The sequence below is a fragment of the Cibotium barometz genome, chromosome 16 (assembly GCF_041138505.1).
Source record: "Cibotium barometz isolate CiBa-2024 chromosome 16, ASM4113850v1, whole genome shotgun sequence".
Taxonomy (NCBI): Eukaryota; Viridiplantae; Streptophyta; class Polypodiopsida; order Cyatheales; family Cibotiaceae; genus Cibotium; species Cibotium barometz.
The window spans coordinates 9,562,383-9,578,307 of record NC_141061.1 but is presented as its reverse complement, the minus strand read 5'-3'; the positions used below and the strand labels follow the sequence as shown (position 1 = coordinate 9,578,307).

Sequence of the window (15,925 nt, the reverse complement as noted above, 5' to 3'; positions counted from 1 at the left end):
AGGCCAAGAGAGCCTTTCAACACCATTCCAACTTCAATTCAGGAAGCTGCATTGTGTCACCCCAACAAACGAGCTCATGTATCCGGTGTATTGAGAAGAAAACATCAACATGGTAGACATCGTATTCAATTTGATAAAAGACCACGTATTTGGTGCCCACATTGCTGCACAAAAACATTGTTGGTAGACCCCCTTTCTACCCTCTCTTGTCACACTTACCATGGTTTATTACCTTTAACTGAAAGACATGCTCCCGTCGGTGTTGAAGGCGTCCTCATAAACAAGTATGTGCTATTATGCGATGGATTACAAAGCTTGCAATGTAAGATCATGTCTTGTTTGTATGGTGATTGTAAGGATGAGGAGAGACACTTTTCTTTGACTCTTCCAAGTGGACAAGTCCTCGAAAAGATATACGCATCGCGCGTTAGACTTGTGTTGTTGTACACTTGATATATGAGGATGGTGGCAATTATTGTGTTATTTTGTATTTGTGTGGCATTGGATTTACGTATGATCTCTCTCATTGTTGAGTGTTTATGATCTCTCTTTGGTAAGCATTTGGATGATCTCTCTCATTGTTTATATGGTGATTGTAAGGACTTTGTAGTAAATTAGGACTGTGTAGTAAACTAGGACTGCAAAAACTAGGACTGTGCAATAAACTAGGACTATGCAGTAAACTAGGACTGTGCAGTAAACTAGGTCTTTGCAAACACTAAGACAAGCCGAAGTACAAATGTTGTGAAATGGTGGCAAGTACTGTGTAATTTTTTTTGTATTTGTGCGGCATTGGATTTATGTATGATCTCTCACATTGTTGAGTGTTTATGATCTCTCCTTGGTAAGCATTTGGATGATCTCTCTCATTGTTTATATGGTGTTTGTAAAGACTTTGTTGTAAATTAGGACTGTGTAGTAAACTAAGACTATGCAAAAACCAGGACTGTGCAATAAACTAGGACTGTGCAGTAAACTAGGACTGTGCAGTGAACTAGGTCTATGCAAACACAGAGAAGCCAAAGTACAGTTGTTGTGAATTGGTGGCAAGTACTGTTTATTTTTTTTGTATTTGTGCGGCATTGGATTTAAGAATGATCTCTCTCATTGTTGAGTGTTTATGATCTCTCCTTGGTAAGCATTTGGATGATCTCTCTCATTGTTTATATAGTGTTTGTAAAGACTTTGTTGTAAATTAGTACTGTGTAGTAAACTAAGACTATGCAAAAACTAGGACTGTGCAATAAACTAGGACTGTGCAGTAAACTAGGACTGTGCAATAATTTAGGACAAGCCGAAGTACAAAATTTTGTGAAATGGTGGGAAGTACAAATGTTTTGCATAAAGTAAAAATCAACCCTAAAACCAAAAATAAGTACTACATTGACACATGTAGCATTCCAACCAAAACATTTAGCATCCATGGAAGTGTAGCCTTACAAATTCAATTTTGTGCGAACTATAAAATCCCAACTTAACATAAAATGTCATATATCATGGAATGGCATAAGCCATCCATTGACAAAAAACTAACATAGCGAACTAAGGTCACGATGGTAAGGGCAGATGCTCATCCACTACATGGCTAAGCCAAGAATTGAACTCATTCTTCAACTTCATGACGTATCCATGGTCGAACCACTTCTTTGATAGCTTCACAAGGAAAAAAGCAATGTCAGAGTTTATAACACCAAATTCACATTTAGCTCATACATAGCAAGAGATTTCATAAGGAAGATTTTTAATAAGCATGTGGATACCCAATGCTTTGGAGGTGTATGTATAAGGCTCCCATCGATAAGTTTCTTGATAAATGCCATTACATAAAATCCGCAATCAATTGCGTTTGGTTGTTTTGGCACCTACAATGTTTACATACGTATGTCTCATTTGATCGAATCCAAAAAATGCCATATATCATGCTATATATATCATGTCTCAATATTCAAAGCCAAAATTAATTTTCACATACCTCTATACACTTCAACTCAAACCCAGTGGATGGGCATGCAAGAGACTCTTGTAATGGTCCATGTGTGCAACTTGAAGAAATTGACTCAAGAACTCTACAAATATATACATGTAAAATGTTAGCTAGCATTCACCCAAGCATTATGGATTCATGAACTTCAAAGTAAAGCTCTTGTCTTACCGTTGCACAATGGAAACATACTCGCCCGAATTCCCTACATGCAGTGAGTCTAGGTGAAGGAGAATATTTTTTCTCGATGACAAGCCTCTCACCTTCATGCTGTGGGAATTATAGACCACAAAAAGAGTCCAGTGGTGCCTAAGAAACATGAAGTTGTAAGTGCTTTGTCTACTCATGACAAAACCAAGAACACATGCATCAATATGAGTAAAGTATTGACCTTACCTATGTACTAGAGGTAGAAACAAGAACACATGCTTGCTCAGATCAATATGTCCAAAGAAATTCTGCAAGGAAGTATTCCTCGTTGGACGCCGTGAAGCCACATAGTCATACCACAAACTATCCACGAATGTAACCTTCTCCAGAGCATCTACAGGTAGGGTTTTTTCCATCCACCTACAAAATGAACATGCTTTACACATCTTTGGGCTGCAAATCCAAAAGCTATATTTCAGAATTGAAAAATTTACCGACATGGCAAATAGGTTAAGCACACGAGTAGACGCTTCCACATTCATGATTGACTTGGCTAATTGCACATCCACCTCGGCAATGAATCCCCAACGTGCAGAGTGTAAGTGAATAGTCACTCCGTGTTGAAGTCTACACAACCAAAAAATCAATCCTTGCGTAACTTTAAACCATGCATATGATAAGATAATTCAATATTCAAGCCATAGAGTTATAAAAAGTATACCTTTCATAGACCGCACTTAGATCTTTTACCTTGCCCAAGACATTGTGCGTCTTAATGTCACTAGTGGATATTGTTATTATTACATTTGAAGGCTTACTCTCACTCGGAGAGCTAATATCAAAATAAGTTGCATTCACATTGCAAGCCATCCCCTTCAAGTTCAAACAAACAAGAGTTGACATAAGGAGCCATGGTATGTGAAATAAATCCTACTCTTAAATTGTGTACGAAGAGACATCTTCCACCCCTTACCTTCTTCCGTTTCTTACTTTTTTTAGAGAGTCCTACATGAGCCTCCTTGTTGACAATTTTCTCCTAAAGTGAGGAGACAAGAAATAAAGCATATTTATGTATTTTAGTGTAAGGAAAACAACCTCAAAGTAGTACAAAGGTTGAAGAGATGTATTTTCATACCGTTGTAAGGGAGGCTTTTCCCTCGAATTCCACATTTCTCATCGACACTTCGTCATCGATTATTTTGTTTCCATGTGAGGAGCCTTCACTATCATGGATTTGAACATTTTTCTTTGATCGAGTCTTATGAATTGGAAGATTACAAAGTTTCATGGTCCACGCAATTTAAGGTTAGTACCATGTTTTTAAAGAAGCCCTCTACTTAACTAGTACATCAGAAGCCCTCAGACCAACTAGTACATCCATCTCTTACCTTCAAAGGAGAAAAAACAACACACTTTTGTCTCTTCTTCACTTGAGATGGAGCCACATGCTCATGGTTCGCCTCATCAAGAGAGCCCTTCAAGAGAGTGGCATGTTATGAGAGTAAAGATAACAAACAATGAACAAGTTAAAAAAAATCAAAAAATCATATCTTGCATACCAAAGGAGGAGACTCTTTCTGATTTTCATCCTTGCCACTTGTCAATATGTCCTCATCGAGGTTTTCCATCCGTTGAGAACCCACTTCACCATCATCATTGTCAGAATCATCACTTTCTTTTTGGCGTCGCTACAAGATGCAAAATGAGAGCTTAATAATATTCATGGTATAAATATATTTCACAATTAAGGTTAATAGGACAAGAGAAAATCTCACATGTCTGGAATATCCCTCTTTAATGCGTCGTTCAATCCCTTGCATGCGTTTCTCCTTGCTCTCCATGTATTGTTCCATGCCCTTGGCAACAAATCCCTCGATGAATGCTTCCTTTCGCATGTTGTAGGCTCTCTTAGACAAGTTGGTAGGAGCTTTCTTTTCCCAAGCATCTTCAGCCAAAAGTCTTTGTTTCTTTTCATTGTTTTTCATGTTGATTTCAAATTTACGTTTTGCATCTAGAAACCTTGTCTGTGATTGCTTTGCAGCACTCTTTGAAGCTCCTTGCATTCCACCACCCAAGGGGCGTCCTGTCTTTTGAAGTGGGATATCCACCTCTAAACCATGGTCGATTTTCAAGTGGCGAATCATATGAATTCTCTTGACATAGTTCGTGTTCCATCTAGGACACGTATCTGAGACTCGACATTGCCGAGCAAGTTTCCCAGAAGGAAGAATTATCTCCTCATAAAGAGGGTTTGCAAGTGGCATCTAATAGCAATGAGTACCGAACTCACCATCAATATAAAGAGGTGACATACACAAATTGGTACCACATACTTTTAGCAAAAAGAAAGACTACAAGAATATGTGCACAAGGGTTAAACTAGGTTGAAGCTTTAAGTGTGTCATGTATGCATGGTTGCATATTACTAAACACATGCATGACAAGAAGACATTAATCATGGCAATAAGTGAACCCAAGCATGGCTATAAGCATGCATGCAATAAGCACCAACGTTAAAATAAGGCTGATTTTCAAACTATAAGCATGCATGCAATAAGCACCAACGTTAAAATAAGGCTGATTTTCAAACTAAAAGCATGCATGCAATAAGCACCATCGTTAAAAGAAGGCTGGTTCTCAAACTAGGTCTGTTTGTATAGTAAACCAGGGATAAATAAGCACCATCGTTAAAATAAGGCTGATTTTCAAACTATAAGCATGCATGCAATAAGCACCATCATTAAAAGAAGGCTGGTTCTCAAACTGGGTACGTGTGATATAGTAAACCAGGGATAAATAAGCACCATCGTTAAAATAAGGCTGATTTTCAGACTATAAGCATGCATGCAATAAGCACCATCATTAAAAGAAGGCTGGTTTTCAAACTGGGTCTGTTTGTATAGTAAACTAGGGATGAAGTACGACTGTGTACTAAACTAGTGTGTAATCTATTTTGAAAAAAAACGTCAAGCTACTTGAACGTTCCAAAGAAATTAAAAAAAAACGTCAAGGAGGAATGCAAGAAGAAGGCACCGTGTGATATAGTCTGATTGACGGCTGAGGGAGGGAGGACGTGCCTCGTCGCTCGACGTATCACCGCCGTAACTTGGACTGATGCCTTGGCGGACGCTACAGCCTCTTTTGCAGGTACGGCGAACGCTACAGCCTCATTTGCAGGTACGGCGGACGAGCGCGCAGTTCCTTGCAGAACTAAACTAGGACGAGCGCGCAGTTTCTTGTGAACTGGGGCGGCTGCAGGATAGCGACAGGTCGCTAGGTATTAGCGGTGTCATCCGACGGCCAGGAATCGCGGGATCATCTCAGACGCACGATCCATTCTCTCCCAGTTCGCGCTGCGCTCGTCCTAGTTTAGTTCTTGCATGCAAGTGATCCGACGGCCAGGAATCAATCGCTCGTCTCAGCCGTCGATTGCGCGTCCTAGTTTAGTTTTAGCTCGCATGGGATCGGATGGCCGAGAATCGCGCGCACGTCTCAGCCATCGATCCCACCTGAGGCGCTTATTAAAAGCACCGTGTGATATAGCGACGAGGGGGGGGGGGGGGGGGCGGAAGGGGGGGTGTGGTTTGTGGTTTACTGTTTTGTTGGGGCGCAGACTTGAAGGGGCAGAAGAACCAGGGGAAGGGTGGACCCCTGATTAGCTAGGGGGACCACCTCAGGAGCTGGCTAAGCGTGAGTCCCTTTGCGGGGGCTGGGTCGGCATTATGGTCCTTGGATCGCCTCTGCATGGGGACTGGTGCCTGGTGCCTGAGGATTCGCGGCTGAGGAGCTGCATCTAAGAGGTGATGTGAGCGCCTCTTCCTGGAGCGACAGCTGGGAGTTTTCTAGCCCTGGTCCGGGGGGGGGGGGCGTGCGCTCTCCTCCTACGGCCGCCGAGGGGAAGGTCAGAGGGACGTGGTGGCGAGGGAGAAAGCTTTGGAGTGGGGCTATGACAGGTGCCATTGACACTAAGCTGTCAGATCGTGTCTGCTCTAGCTGCTCGTCACTAGATGTATCCCATTTGACAACATACGAAGCATTGACCGAGAGAACTTTATCCATTGGAGAAAATGGAATCCATTCAATAGAGGAATTGATAGATGGTAATAAGGTACTTTCTAGTAACCTTGCCATGCGATTCCCTTCTTTCCTTATGAAAGACAATCTGGTTTGGTTGAAGAGACAATCTGGTTTGGTTGAAGAATTTCTTGTAGCTCTTCAACATCCGATGGATCCTCATTCACTGGTTCCAAAGGTTCGGGACCCTTATAGTCTCTTAGGAGACTCACATGAAAAGCATTGTGAATCCTCCAATCGGGTAATGCTAATTTGAAAGCCACATCATTGATCTTTTCCAATATTTGGAAAGGTCCATAGTACCTGTTGGACAACTTAGGAAAAACCTTCTCTTTGTCCTTCTTTCGAAGCCTTCCTTTCTCAAATTTCAACGATACACAATCACCTTCCTTGTACTCCACTGTCCTGTGTTTATCCGCAACCTTTTTTTGCTTAGCCCTTGACCTCTCTATGGCTTTCTGCACCTATGCAAAAGCCGTATCCAGATCTTTGACATACTCATCTGCTGGAAAGATCTCATTCTTAGTCCTTAGAAGTGGTGGCAGTACAACTTTGCCATGTATTGTTGTAGGCAAACTCTACTAGTGGAAGATACTTCTCCCACTCCGTTTTCTATTCTGCCACATAGCACTTTAACAAATCCAATATGACTGAATTTGCTATCTCACTCTGGCCATCCGTTTGTGGATGATACGAGAAAGAAAAATCCAATTTCGTCTCCATATTATCAAACAATGTCCTCGAAAACAAACTGGTGGTCTTGGGATGTCAATTATCAACAATAGACTTGGGCGTTCCATGATGTTTGAACACATGTGCAAGAAAAATCCTTGTCATGTGGTATGCCTTGATGGTCTTCCTTGCTTATTGACAATTACCAACAATAGAGTTGGGCATTTCGTGATGTTTGAACACCTGTGCTAGAAAAATCCTTGCCATGTGGTCTGTCTTGATGGTCTTCCTTATTGGAATGAAATGAGCTTGCCTATTGAACCTATCCACAATGGTTCAAACACCATTATTCCCAAACTTTGACTTTGGTAAGTCGAAAATGAAGTCTAGCGCTATACTTTCCCATGGCCTTTCAGGCGCACGGGTAGAGGCAAATGCTCTCATGGAGTCTTTTGACGATTATACTTGACCTATTAACAAGTCAAACACTCGATACATACTTGCCAATATCCTTTTCTCATGCTAGGCCAACAGAAGTACCGTTCCCATGCCTACGTAGTAGAAGAAATACGCCTATGCCTTGCATAAGGTGGTGCATGTGACTCTTCAATCATTTTTTGCCTCAAATCCTTGGTTACGCACTACTGTATATCCATAATCAAATATTCCTCTTTCAAGGAATAGTGATTAACTGTCTGACCATCCTCTAGTTTCTGCATAATCCCACCAAAGTCCTCATCATGCACATAGTGATCTCATATGGAATGTAACTCTCTATGATAGGCAATGGTCACTAAATGTACCTGTGGTCTCCTAGATAGAGCATCTACAACCACATTCTTCTTTCCAGGTGTATGGATAATCTGGAAATGAAACATAGACAAAAAGTTTGTCCGCCTTATATGCGTCTCGGAAAGCTTAGTTTGGGTTAGAAAATATCTCAAACTTTGATGATCCGTCTTCACCATCAAATTAGTCCGAAACCTGCAAGTGTTTCTCGGCATGTTATAACCTTCGACTCTCAAAGGCAACCACACGCCCTTCTTATTGCAAAACTACGCCTATACAATCCCCACTTGTATCACATTCCACCACAAAAGGTTTCACTAGGTCGGGAATAACCAATACCGGTCCAGTAGTAAGCTTCTCCTTCAATAGGTTGAAGGCATGTCTCTGACGTTCACAGCATCTAAACACTACTTTCTTCTTGATTAGATCATGCAATGGAGTGGCAATGGTGGCAAAGTTTCTAATGAACCTCTTGTAAAATAGGATCGTAACACCAAGAAACGTGCACCTCATGTACGAATTTTGATTTTGGCAAATTCTTGATTACCTCAAGCTTTGCGAGGTTCATCCGCACTCCTTTAGACACTATATGTCCAAGGTAATGTATTTCTTCTAAGAAAAATTCATTCTCCTTTCCATTGATGAACAACTTGTGCTCTTGCAACTCCTGAAATACCTTAGCTAAATGCGTTCTGTGTTCCTCTTTGATCTTGGAAAACACAATGATGCCATCAAAGGAAGTGCTTGCATACTTTCGATGTGGTCTAGAGATCCGATCCATCATGCGGTTGAAGGTAGCCAGAGCATTTTTTAGTCCAAAAGGCATCACCAAATACTCATACAATCTAAAAGTGGTATGGAAGGTAGTCTTGTGAATATCTTGTGGTTGGATCTGAATCCGATGATAGCCAACTCTTCAAGTCAATCCGACTAAAGAATGCCACGCCTTTCAGCCGATCCAATATATCAACCCTTGGTATAAGAAACCAATTCTTGATTGTAATCTTGTTCAAGGATTTGTAATCCACACACACGTGAAATGAGACATCCTTCTTTTACACTAGAAGCACTGGAGAACAGAAGGGTGAACAACAAGATAGCAAGTCATGTATTTGTGTCATAATCTCTTCTTATTGTACATGATAGGCGTTATTGCCATTGCATCACGATAAAACACTTCCTCCACATGCAAGGCCGTCCCATCTCCTTGCGTATGGTATCCAAGTGTTCCGCAAGCTCTATGGAAATGAAATTACCTGTGGCTCCCATGTCAAACAACACTAGAGCATTCTTGTTGGACGCTTTGCCCAAAGAGAGGCATAACTCACGAGCCTCGGGTTTTGAAGTGTTTCCTAATACATCAGGAATCCCACCAACCATTGGCTTAGACTTTTCCTTGGACTTCTGTTGCTCTCTAGGAGGTCCCTTTAGGATGATTTGGACATTGCACCAACATATGTCCCTCTTTGCCACATCTAAAGCATTTCCCTTGTGCTAGACCTCGATTTGCTCATTTGTCAAGTTGTGCTTTTCTTTGTAGGAGTTTGGAATACCCCTCGACTTCATAGGCTGAAAACTATTCTTGGAGTTGTCATGCTTCTCAAGTATTGAAGACTTTTGATCTCAAATACTTGTCTTTTTCTTTGGTTCGTCTACCATGTAGACCCTGGTAGCAACTGAAGCTGAATGCGTCAAATCTTGGATGGTATCATTCGGATATACATTCACAAAATCTTGAATGTTGTCATGCAAACCGGCCGGATATTTTGGTAACTTAGACTTCTCAAAAACCTCCTTAAAAGGACTATGCATCCCAAAATTTCTTGCTATAGTGATCAATTGTCTCACCTATTTCCATCTGTAATCCTTCCCATGCCAGATGCACGTCATCTTCAAACTTCTAAGGTAAAAATTCGTCATAAAACTGCTTATTGAAGTTTTTCCATTTCTTGGGAAATGTTCCCTCAACCATGAGTGCACCCCACCATGCATCAGCTGTCTCTGTAAGATGTAAACTAGCCAGGTGAATCTTGGATGACTTCAAATAGTTTTGGAACCAAAAGCAATATCAAATTGGCGGGATAAAAGTGAGGGCTTTGTCCTTGTAACCATAAGCTCCATTATGTGGTGTAAACTGCATTGTCCTTTCTCTTCCTTTGAACTCCTTAGCTTTGCACTTACCTTTCTTCCCTTTCTTTCCGTGCCGTGGAGAGGGTGACCGAGAAGAAGAAGAAGAAGAAGATGAAAGGCTTGATGAAGAAGATGGGCTCCTAGAATTTTTCCAACGGTGTCAGCTTTTCCCACGTTGAGAGTGGGCTGATTTGGAATGGCTCCTCTTCCTTCCACGAGAAGGTGGAGGATTGGGTGATCTCTTTGAGGGAGATCTCCTTGATGAAGACTCTTGATTTTCAGCTGCAAACTCCTTTGTTGGTTGCTCATCCCCATTCTTCATTTTCTCGATCTTCTTAGATAGTTGCTCGAAAATTCTCATCAAGTCCGGATCTTGTAAAATAGTGTCCAAATTGTTCATAGTTTCTTTGACCATGTGGGTTCTTGGGTCTTGTTGGGTTTGCTTTCCACTTTTGGTGGTCCTCTTCTTTGGTGGTGAGTGCTTCCCATTGCTTGAAGAAAAAGAAAAAGCACTGCGTGTAAAGATCATAAATATGTGAGCCGCAAGAGGGGGATGCATAGGAGGAGGGTTGGGGAAGTTGTGCATAGAGGCACATAAGAAGGGGGGGAGGGGGGGGGAGGGGGGGGGAGGGGGGGGGGGGGCATCTAGAGACAGAAGCATCAAAGAGGAAGCAACTGGGCCTTGCACGGATGGGAGGGGCACCGTGGAGTGCAAAGCATCGGTAATGGGGCTGTGCTCATGCTAGTTGGGAGCTCCAGCTCCAGTTTTAACTAAAACATGACATATGGTCAGTCACCAAATTCTTGAAGAAGGATTTGCAGGTACATTTCTTGATGAAACATGAGTGTCCATGAGAGTAGAGCTTGACTCATGGCATTTTGCCAGATATGAGTGTTTTTATTTACTTCAAAATTCTAGTTTTGGACATTTTCGTTAATGCAAGTATGCTTCAAAATGTTAAAAATTACAAAATATGCACTGTCTTCCGCCATCTGAAAGATAGGTTAAGGGCCACATTGAAGGGAAGCATATGCTCAGGTCTTCTCATCAGAATCTATAAAACTCAATGGAGGGGACCTTGAGCTCTCTAAGAATCTATAAAACTCAATGGAGGGGACCTTGAGCTCTCTAAGAATCATAAAACCTCAATGGAGGGGACCTATATTAAAAACTAGCTATTATAATGTTGATGCTAATAATATGTAACATTCACTTGAGGCATCAACAAAGCTTCCACCACCTAGCCATCCCCTTGTTTGGCAAGAAGCAGCTGTTTTGATTCAACAGATACTCACCCTGAATCATCATGTATTTAATGCTAGAAACTGTGCAATAGGGCTATCTTCTCTTTCAAGTTCAGACTTGAGCATGTGTTCATCTTGTAATGCTAGCTTGTCCTGCACTACAAGCAATTTGGGCATTACTAGAATTGAATTTCAAAACATGTCTCTCATATGTATCATTTGAAAGGGTCCACTCAACCCGTAATCATTCAACACCCCTTATTTGGTAGGGGTTGGCTTGGAGAAGAAGGTGTGGTTCTATTATCTAACATCAGCTATGGGCACTGGGAGCCCTTTGATTGGACGACATTGACAACTGAAGTTATACAAGTGGCAAAAGCTTTGAAGCCTTCATTTTTGCAACTAAAGTTTCATGAAAATTGGTGATGTGAATCGTGTTGAATAACTAAAGCTAGGGCTCTCTACATATTCTCCTTCACACAAAGATGCAAACTTATGATCATAATGCTCCCTCTAGAACTCATCCGTTGAGCACCAGCAAGGTCAATCAACCAGATCCATTCCCAAATTCAGAAAACAACTCTTACTCCTTGTTCCAATATCTTCCACGACATACGTGTGGGTATCTTCGATGACCCAAAGCCCGAGCACCATATGGTTAGCACCCTCTAGAATCCTTCGTAGGTCACCTAGCACTTCACTCATAGGCCGCTTCCTTGGTCCCTCATCCATCGTACCGGAAGCTCACCATTTAAATCGAACCAAGGCTGGACCTCGACCGACCTTGCTACGCGAGACATCCTCCATTGACTCTCCGTTAGCTGTTACAACTTTATCAGATTAGGTCTCCACGACCTCATTTACAAGACGGTCAAAAATGCTTCCCCAGCATTCTTGACATAAAACAGTCATTTAAAAACAGGTCATAAATACAGTTTCTATAACGAACTCTCGTCTTTCCATATTGTTCCACATCAATTCTCATTTATTTCATATATATTCCCATTCTCATCACATCATTTTCCATCTCATCACATCTTTCTTATTCCACTCGCATCTACCCGTATCCACATCTCATGACATCATATTCGTTCACATCACACAAAAACATCTATCTCCATTTACATCACATCACATTCATTCATATCCATCACATTCATTCGTTCCATATCCACCACTTACATTCTCATAACCATGCCATCACATACATTCTATCCACATTATATCACATCACTTCTATCCACATCATATCTCATTCATACACATCTCATCTCATTCATCCACATCCATCCAATCGTTCACATGTACGACTTCTCACATCTATCCATACATTCATATCTATCACTTCACATACACATATATTCATGTCACATCACATCTCTTTACATCACATCACATTCTTTCACATACACATCTATATCCATTCTTTCACATACATCCACATCCATTCTTTCACATACTCATTCACATCTATTCTTCACATACACATTCACATCCATTTTCATCACATACATTCACATCCATTCTTTCACATACTCATTCACATCCATTCTTCATATACACATTCACATCCATTCTTTCACATACATCCACTCACATCCCATATCATTCATTTACATCCATTCTTTCACATACATCCACTCACATCCCATATCATTCATTTACATCCTAATTCACATGACATCACATCTCATCCATTCATTCACATCTATTTGATTCACATCACATCTATTCACCTCACATCTCATCACCTCTATTCACATCACATCCATCCATCCATTCATTCACATCACATCTATTCACCTCACATCTCATCACCTCTATTCACATCACATCCATCCATCCATTCATTCACATCCATCTGATTCACATCACATCTTATCCCTCTATTCACCTCACATCTCATCACCTCTATTCACATCACATCCATCTATCCATTCATTCACATCTATCTGATTCACATCACATCTATTCACATTCATCACATTTATTTACATCACATCCATTTACATCCATCACATCACATTCATTGATATCCATCACATTCACACCTATCTGATTCTCATCACATCACATTACATCTATTCACAGAATTGAAACATAGAATTTAAGAGAATTCTAATTTTGATATAAAGATTCTTTACGCATCTATTTATGCATAAAAATCAGCTTCAGTGGGAATAACACTTTTATAAAAAATCCTTTTATGCATAAAAATCAACTTTAATGAGAATAAAACCTATGAAATAAAAATAATTCCTTTATGCATCTTTCTATGCATAAAAATTAATTTTAATGAGAATAATACCTTTGAAATAAAAATAAATCCTCTATGCATCTTTCTATGCATAAAATCAATTTTTATGAGAATAACACCTTTGAAATAAAAATAAATCCTCTATGCATCTTTCTATGCGCATAAAATCAATTTTAATGAGAATAACACCTTTGAAATAAAAATAAATCCTCTATGCATCTTTCTATGCACAAAAATCAATTTTAATGAGAATAACACCTTTGAAATAAAAACAAATCCTCTATGCATCTTTCTATGCATAAAAATCAATTTTAATGAAAATAACACCTTTGAAATAAAAACAAATCCTCTATGCATCTTTCTATGCATAAAAATCAATTTTAATGAGAATAACACCTTTGAAATAAAGATAAATCCTCTACGCATCTTTCTATGCATAAAAATCAATTTTAATGAGAATAACACTTTTGAAATAAAATTAAATCCTCTATGCATCTTTCTATGCATAAAATCAAATTTTAATGAGAATAACAGATTTGAAATAAAAATAAATCCTTTATGCATCTTTATGCATAAAAATTAATTTTAATGAGAATAACACTTTTGAAATAAAAATAAATCCTTTATGCATCTTTCTATGCATAAAATCAATTTTAATGAGAATAACACTTTTGAAATAAAAATTTCCATTATGCATCTTTCTATGCATAAAATCAATTTTAATGAGAATAACACTTTTGAAATAAAAATTTCCATTATGCATCTTTCTATGCATAGAAATTAAATTTAATAAAAATAACACTTTTATAATAAAAAAATTTCCATTATGCATCTTTCTATGCATAGAATTCAATTGTAATAATTAGTATCAGTGATATCCATGCATATTCATAAGTGAATATGTACATGAAGTAATTAGAATATTTCTTTTAGAATGCACAAACGGTGGGAATTACTCTTTTGGAATAACATAAAAACAAACTTTCTTCTCCACAAAATTCTGGAAAATTTTGCCAACAAACACAAAGACAGGCTATGATCTACGTATGAGAGAGAGAGAGAGAGAGAGAGAGAGAGAGAGAGGTATTAACGCCAGTAGAATGCAGCACGAGGGCATATACGACCAACGGTATGAGAGAGAGAGAGAGAGAGAGAGAGAGAGAGAGAAGATGTTTCTTCCACATAGAACACCACACACTTGCAGTAAAACGAATACTATGCACAATTGTTCCCAACAAGGAAGCCCTAACCGATTTAAGGTTATTACAACTTAATGTTTTCCTTACCTTTACCTCTACCAACAAAGGCTATAAAAAACTAAGGCTATTAACTGACATTAAGGTCTACACATACAAAGACTTACCGACACTTGATCAACAAATATTTCTAAGACCCCCACTTTGATCAAGTGTAGGAAGAATCACAAAGTTTATCAAAGACCCCCATTGAGTTTGAACTCGTTCACCAAGACTTGGAACGCATTGCTGTCCGGAAGAGCCAACCCTGATAGCATGTTGAAAAACTGAAGCTAGGGTTGTCAACTTTTAGTCCTTCTCCTAACAAGGTAGGTTATTACATTACAGCTTAATGTTTCCCTAACCTTTACCTCTACCAACTAAAGGTTATAAAACATCAAGGCTATCAACTCACGCTTAGGTCTACACATACAAAGACTTGATCAACAAATCTTTTTAACAAATCCCCCAGCTTTGAAGCAAGTTTACAGGCTCTAGATTTTACATAAAATTGGCCATTTTTTATTATGATGTGTATGTAAACTACTAAAGTCCCAATAGTCCACATGCAAGTAAGAGCTACAAACTAAGGCGAATGCAGCCGATATCTGCTTGCTGGCTCATAAAAAGACTGTAAAGGACCTCCTTCGTTTGGAGCTGATGTGGAAAAACTGTAAATAATTGTGGACCAAAAAGTGGGAAGAAACAAAAAGGGGGATAGAGCATGCAATGCCTTAAATGAGCCTGGAGTTTTTGAAATAGCTGGCAGGTGTTCTTCCACTACCTCGCTCTTCTTCATCTCTGAAAGCACTTGTTTGAAATAGCTTCTGGAGGTTGATTTACTTGCCTTTCTACGGATGAAGGACGCATGCGTACCGTCTCTCTCTCTCTCTCTCCACAGTGAAAATCCCTAGCTATGCCACAACTTTTTGAAAGCGGGGGATTCAGCTGTTTGAAACTCGAAAGGGCCTCGGCGAGACTTATCCTTTGACGACGATAAGGAGTCAAACGCCTTAGTCTTGCATATCAGAATTTTAAAATTAACAGACATATACCACTTTACACAATATACTGTATAAAATCAAGACATTTGCACAGCGGGTTCCATAGTGTAGTGGTTATCACGTTCGCTTTACACGCGAAAGGTCGCGAGTTCGAAACTCGCTGGAACCAGTATTAATTTTGCCCATGCAAAAAAAAGACATGTTGGATGATGCTGCCAAGCACGTACACCTGATGCCACCAAAGAGGCCGCTCATATGTAAACTATCAGCAACGCCTTTTTGGCTTTGGAGGTGAATCAAAAGATCCAAAGATGCACTCTTGTAGAAACAAAAGGAAGAGGAAGATGTGGAGATTGCCTTTCTCTAGATGTCATTGGTCTTGCCATGG

General features: G+C 39.7%; 1 protein-coding gene and 1 non-coding gene across 2 annotated transcripts; one reads left to right on the top strand and one right to left on the bottom strand.

Annotated features, from left to right (window-relative positions):
- Positions 1-1,535: 1,535 nt before the first annotated feature.
- On the bottom strand, positions 1,536-3,907 carry LOC147630348 (uncharacterized). The gene is made up of 11 exons (XM_086809981.1): positions 3,691-3,907; positions 3,520-3,606; positions 3,267-3,389; positions 3,105-3,167; positions 2,853-3,004; positions 2,630-2,758; positions 2,378-2,551; positions 2,153-2,290; positions 1,973-2,066; positions 1,761-1,862; positions 1,536-1,653 (listed from the first exon to the last, which is right to left on the bottom strand). Exons 1-11 carry the CDS (start codon positions 3,757-3,759, stop codon positions 1,549-1,551), a joined length of 1,236 nt encoding a protein of 411 aa, XP_086666107.1. The 5' UTR covers positions 3,760-3,907; the 3' UTR covers positions 1,536-1,548.
- An 11,726-nt stretch (positions 3,908-15,633) lies between these two features.
- Positions 15,634-15,706, top strand: TRNAV-UAC (transfer RNA valine (anticodon UAC)). The gene has a single exon. It is a non-coding gene; the product is annotated as a tRNA-Val (tRNA).
- Positions 15,707-15,925: the final 219 nt, after the last annotated feature.

Coding starts and splice junctions, on each gene's coding strand:
- LOC147630348 (XM_086809981.1), bottom strand. CDS start 3,759: ATGGAAAACCTCGATGAGGACATATTGACAAGTGGCAAGGATGAAAAT. Junction 3,005..3,104: donor AAAGTAAGAAACGGAAGAAG/GTAAGGGGTGGA, acceptor TTGAACTTGAAG/GGGATGGCTTGCAATGTGAA. Junction 2,552..2,629: donor GTGCTTAACCTATTTGCCAT/GTCGGTAAATTT, acceptor TTCATTTTGTAG/GTGGATGGAAAAAACCCTAC.